A 6,718-nucleotide genomic window follows, 5' to 3' on the forward strand; every position below is an offset into this window, starting at 1 on the left:
TATTATTATTATTATTATTATTATTATTATTTATGCCTATAGCACCTGGTCTTCCTAGGTGGTCTCCCATCCAAATACTAACCAGGTCTGACCCTGCTTAGCTTCCGAGATCAGACATCGGGCTTGTTTAAGGTGACATGGCTGTAGACTGTTCTTCAATTTCTATATTTTTCATCGTTCAGTTTCCATTTTGGATTTTCCTGAATAATATTTTTTTTCAATGAAATGAATAACTGTATATCAAATTTTAGCTAAGCACAAGGCCTTTAACTAATAGCATTATTCTAGGCAACACTTAAGGTCTCAGAGATGGCAACTGTTTAACAAAGGACAGTAAGGTTGCTAAAGTAGTCTCCATTTTATATTTAGACTTTATATTTAGAATTCAGATCTTCAGCTTCCTTATGTTTCTGGGCCTAAAGCATAGAGTCCAAAAAGTCCCTAAATAGTTAAATAGATTCTTTCTTAATGTATTTTGACAGACTTAGTGTTTATTTCTACATCTGTACTCACAATCTATATTTTTATAGAGACTGATATTACATTTCACCTCTTATGATTTCTGTTGTAACTTTATTTCTCAATTTTATTGACAGCCATGATAGAGAGACTGTAGAAAGGAATACTTCTTCCTATTTTCCTTAGAGATTCCTAGGATTCTACCCCTTTAATCTGGGTAGAATACTAGCCAGATAAAGAGATAAATGGGAAATGAAGGGAAAAAAGGAGCTTAAGTTGATTTAGGGGATTCAGAGGACAAGCAATTTTTAAATTCAGCAGAACCATCTTTGACAACTTCCCCTTTCTCTCCTCCCCCATTCCTTTCACCAACAGAATTCTACTGTCCCCTTACCTGGATGGTGTGGATTCACCCGTAAGGGATGGATTACTTTAGAAGTATGTGAAACTGGGACAAATCACAGGAGTCATGTCTTAGAGGAGCAAATTGAAGCAATATTTGGACCACAAACGAGGCCTGAGTGGGGTGGTGAATGGTAAATTAAAAACAAACAAACAAACAAACAAACAAACAAACAAGAATGTCATAGCATAGCAGAGTGAGACAATAGATATCATCCTGGCTCAATTCTGTAGATGAAGCGTGGATGCTTCTTGGTGTGTTTACGCACCTCCAGTATACTCTGAGGGCTTTTTAAATGCAGTGAGAATAAGAGGACACTCCCTCTCCTTGACCCTCATCATCCTCTGAGTTCAGGACCTTATTATCTCTCAGCTAAATTTTTAAAAATCGTAACTAACCTTTAAATATTAACAATAATTTCTTAATATCATCCAATACCCAATCAATATTCAAATTTCTGCAATTGCCTCATAAATGTCTCACCAAATTTTTCCTCTTGCTTCCTTTTTGGTCTCTGAATCCAGTCATATTCCTCTTTAAATTTATCCTTCATTGAGGAACTAGTTAAATCACACAGAAATATCTCTTCCCATGTCACTCCCCTCCTCCAAACAATTATATTTTATCACCTAGCCTTTCCTTGAACTCTACCTTTCCTCATATTCCAAGTATGCAAAAATAAAGGGTAGTGTATTTTGTGTAAGAGATACATTCCTAGACATTTCTCATAAATCAAAACTTCTATAACTCAAATATAATCCTGATAGAGAATGGAGCCTTGTTTACTGGCTAAAGTAACACCAGCATCTCCAAGGCCATCTTCAAGGTCCAGAGTGTTACTTGACAATGTAATACATAGTTCATAATACCCTTGATCTAAGAATTCATGGAATTCTTAGAGAGTTTCTAATTAGATTGAGGTTATATGTTATTTTATATATTACCTGTGAAGTTTTCATTTAATTCATATTTCTTTTAATTTAAAAGTTGCACAGTTCAATTTTGCGTGTAATGCAACTGAGTGTACTGCATCATTATCTCCTAACATATTGTCTGTGTTATGTCTCTGTAGACAGGACTATCTTTCTTACCCCTTCTCTGCCTATACAACTGCTATTAATTCTCTAGTACCTTCTAAAATTCAGTTCCTCTTTGAAGCTTTCTCTGATCCTGTCTAGACAGAATAAATCATCTCATTTTTTTTTCTAAAACACCTCTCTCATATGTCTGCTGCATCACTTATGATATGACATATAAGCTACTCACACCGTTTCTATCGTTTTAGTTAGTATTTTAGTATGCACTTTGTGGCTATACCTTATTCATGTGTGCCCTCACTGGGCTTAGCACTTATAATGGATACATAGAAAGTGCTGACTTTAATTAATCTTGCAGAATTATTGTAAAGATTAAATAAAACAATTTGTATCAATTGACTGATACAGTGCCTAATACTGGTGCTCAGTAAATTTTTCCTTCTTTTATCATCCTTAGTGTACTCCTGCTTCATTTCTTTCAACTCTTTATATATTTTGTCCATGAGAAGAGATTGGAGATTTCTTCCTTTTATTGCTCACATGTCTCTTCTTCAGCACACGAATACTGACCATTTTGCATCTTTTTTTTTTTTTTTTTTTTTTTAGGTCACTATCCCTGTTCAAATCAGAGATCCGCCAAAGACAGCAGACAAAGGTAATATGACATCTCCACCACTCCTTGATGCCAACCCCATGGAGAACCCATCACTGTTTAATGACATCAAGATTGAGCCACCAGAAGAACTGCTGGCTAATGACTTCAATCTGCCCCAGGTGGAACCAGTTGACCTCTCCTTTCACAAGCCCAAGGCTCCTCTCCAGCCTGCCAGCATGCTTCAAGCTCCAATACGTCCTCCCAAGCCACAGCCCACTCCCCAGACTCCTATAGTGTCCATGTCAACATCTGATGCAGGCACTTTAGCAAACATCCCTACCGTTCTGACTCCAGGCTCTATCCTGGCCTCCTCTCAGGGCACTGGTGGCCAACAGATCTTACATTTGATTCACACTATCCCCTCAGTCAGCCTGCCAAATAAGATGGGTGGCCTGAAGACCATCCCTGTAGTGGTACAGTCATTGCCCATGGTGTATACCACTTTGCCTGCAGATGGGAACCCTGCAGCTATTACAGTCCCACTCATTGGAGGAGATGGCAAAAATGCTGGATCAGGTGAGCATCAATGTACTCCTTTCCTGGGCCTTACCTTCATTATATGTTCTCTTTTCGAGTTGTCCTATATCCTATCTCTTCACTGCCTCCAATTATCCTTGCACACAACTTCAAGAGTAATCTTTTCATGAACACTTTTTTTATCATGTTTCTTAAATACTTAATAACATACGGTAATACAATATTTGTGTTGTACACCTCAAACTAATATAATATTGTGTGTTAACTATAAAAAGAGCTTTACATTCTATAATAGAAAAAAAGAATGTACAATGGCTCTTTTGTTTAGCCCATGCTTCTGAAACTGGGGTATGCATATCCTTGAGTGAAATACAGTCTATCTTCCTGGAATCTATAGTAAATAATTTGATAGCAAATAATTTAAAATATTTTATATTTTAAAATGATTTTATTAAAGAGAAAAATGTAAAATTTGAATAACCTTTTAAGATAAAACACAAACTTCAAAACTAGTTTTAAGCTTACTAAGGCACCCACCTTAGGATTTTCCAGGAGAAATGTATTTATTATTCTGTGCCATTAGAAATCCTTTGGTAGACAAGTTGAGAATGTTTCTAGCCCTACATACTTAGCCAGCGTGTTCCAACATCATACCTTTTCTCTTCCTTGCAGGAAAAATGGTCTTCTTTGAAATATTGCCATCTTCTCTGTGTTCTTCCTCATTTAGCATCTATCACCCTCCATTTTACTTTTTACTTACCTATATTGCAGGAATTCTTCCCAACTGAATTGTAAATTCTTCAAGGACAAAACTGTATCTTATTTCTCATTGTGCATCTCCAGAGAACCTAACACAGTGGTAGATAGTAGTTGTCTTACAACAAATAATTTGAACAAACTTGAAAATTTGTCCAGGAGAGAGTTCATTTGCTATAATCTTTCCTTTTGTTTTATTTTAAAAATAAGTCCAGAATTCAGAAAAGTATAAATTAAGTCTCCCTTCCACCATGATCCTCCACCACTAAGTTTCTTTCCTGGAAGTATATCGACTTTAGTTTGTAATTGGGAATGATCAAAAAAATTATATGGCTTCTTGAAGTGGCTCAAGATATTTTGCTTCACCATACCTGTAAAATCCTAGTTAATTTTGAATGTTGTACCTTAGGAAGGATATTGGGAAATTGGAGTATAATTAGAGAAGAGAGATTAGGATGATGAGAGGATTCAAATTCATGAAATGAGGAGCTGATAGATATTTAGAATGAATTAAAAAGACCACAGGGGAGATATGTGGGCGGAAATGACTAGGAATCAGATTTCAGATATATAAACTTTTCTACCTTTGAAATCCAATACATTGTGATCATTCCATCACTAAATGTAAGAGACTGAAAAACAATACACTAAGCATCAAATTGCTAAGACTTTTCAGTATCTTTTTGAATAAAATGCCATCATTGAATAGTGGATAATTTTGGTGATGATAAGTGTTCATAACAATCTTGTTTTTGAGATACCTTAAGGAAGTTAATTAAAATATGGTTATCCATTCTCAAATAAGGAGAGGCAAACAAAAAAGAAAATGAGAAAATAAAATTCCCTGTGTGAGAGGTTGCTGATATCAAGATAGTAGTGGCACCAAGGAATGGTTTGACGGGGCTTTGAATCCTCCTGGAATATCCATCAGTCCTCCAGAGCCACTCTAAATAAACAGAATACATTTTAACAGTGTTTAATGTAGTTTTAAGCTAAGCTAAAACCATTATCCCAGTGGTATCCAAAATGGTATGCTTATACCTTGTTGTGGGGAGGTGCACAAAACAATTGGATCACAAGTATCAAAATTTATATATGCATTTTCTCACCCCTTACATGTTTTATTTTTGTTCATTTTTGAAAATATGTACAACAATTTAATATACTAATGCATTTATATCACTACACATGGATACACACACATACTGAGATGCATGCTTAAAACTTTTTAGTGAATGATCCACAATCAATGTATTGAAGGCACTAGCCAAGTTCTCCTTCATTCAACCTTATTGCCACCCTTAAGTTTCTTCTATATAGAAGTTTTGAATCTTTCATTAGATCTAGGAGAGTATTGACCACTTGGTTGAGCTTTTAGGCATTGGAAACATCAGTAATTAATAATAAATATTTGAGAGCTTCTCCCAACATAAGTGGAAGAGAAAGATGTAACATATATGAAGCACCTACTAGGTAGTAGATATGTGTTTCAGCTCATTGACTTGTTTCCTTTTAGGAGCACAAAAGCCAAAGGATGTGTTCTTACTTCTGAGTTGAGCCTAGGCATTGATATTAGGTTAGCCAGAGAACTATTCAGAGAGTTCGATTCAACAAACAGACATTGAACCTGACTTTTCAGCAAACCCTGTCCTGGGAGCTAGAGATAAAGAATTGACTCATAACCAGACTCTATCCTAGAGAAAGCTATCCTATCTCACTCACTATTCTAAAGAAGTTTATTCTAGTAGTATCAGAACGCTCCTCAGTATTCTCTCAAGGAATTTCTGTTCCCCACTATGCTAAAAATTTTAAATGTTCTTCTCTTGCTTATATACAAATACACTTCTTCCATATTTGATTTTTTCTTTATTTCCCTATCTTGCTCCTACTTCCTATTTTGGCCCAAACTGGGAATCTTGAAAATGATGACAGAGGCACATATATTTATAGCCCACACTGCTCCTTTTCTTTGCTTTTAGTGAAAGTTGACCCCACCTCCATGTCTCCACTGGAAATCCCAAGTGACAGTGAGGAGAGCGCAAATGAGAGTAGATCCTTGGCCTTACAGGGTATTCAGGGACTACAGCAAGAGTGAGTACTTTTGTCTTTACTTCATGTCTGTCTCTGTGTCTATATGTGTGTGTCTTTGATAGAAGTGGAACATATTCTCAGACACAATAGTAAGATTTGAGGACAACAAAATATAGGACAATTGCCTTCTCAGCGAAGGCATGAATTTGTGTGCATACATGTGTATAGGCATGCATGTTACCACGGAGTTATGTTCTAATTGCAGATCATCCATTTTACCTTTAAAAAATCAGCAAATTTCCTATAAAGTACAGTTGCATACTGTTTCTCTAAATTTAAAACAGTCTTGTCTCTCAGTGTTGGAACTAATGAAGTAAGTTAGCTTGCGTTTTAGAAACCGTTTTATATGGAAAATACATTTCTTTAAACACAAAAATGAGACTTATTAGAGTGAAAAATGCTCACACTCTGTGGGAACAGAAACCACCCAAGGAAACATTGCTACTTCCTGGAAACTGCACTTGCTGAACATAATGGCCTAGTTGAGAGAATTGCTGGGATTATTTCAATTGTTTATTCTTTGGGGAACCTAGTGTTAAATTTGCATAAATTAAATACACATATGAGGTGGTCCCACTGTATGTAAGTCGATTTATTTAGCCCCCACTTTAAAATCATTCTTTGGCCCTATTTCTCTCTCTCTCTCTCTCTCTCTCTCTTTTTTCTTCCCCTCTCTCTCTCTCTTTTTTTTTTTTTTTTTTTTTTTTTCGCTCAGACCAGCAGTAATGACCCAAATGCAGGGAGAAGAGTCCCTTGACTTGAAGAGAAGACGGATTCACCAATGTGATTTTGCAGGATGCAGCAAAGTATACACCAAAAGCTCTCACCTGAAAGCCCACC

The 6,718-nt window shown here is 36.0% G+C and overlaps 1 protein-coding gene across 1 annotated transcript in view; it reads left to right on the top strand.

Moving 5' to 3' along the window:
- KLF8 (Kruppel like factor 8) overlaps positions 1-6,718 on the top strand; it is a 238,893-nt gene that overhangs the window by 217,125 nt on the left and 15,050 nt on the right. Inside the window, exons 3-5 of the mRNA XM_025045984.1 lie at positions 2,506-3,070; positions 5,767-5,878; positions 6,594-6,718. The exon at positions 6,594-6,718 is cut by the window's right edge and continues 3 nt beyond it. Of these exons, the coding sequence (XP_024901752.1) occupies positions 2,506-3,070; positions 5,767-5,878; positions 6,594-6,718 (802 nt within the window). The remainder of the gene's footprint in view (positions 1-2,505; positions 3,071-5,766; positions 5,879-6,593) is intronic.

This window comes from Pteropus alecto, unplaced genomic scaffold (assembly GCF_000325575.1).
Source record: "Pteropus alecto unplaced genomic scaffold, ASM32557v1 scaffold344, whole genome shotgun sequence".
Lineage (NCBI taxonomy): Eukaryota > Metazoa > Chordata > Mammalia > Chiroptera > Pteropodidae > Pteropus > Pteropus alecto.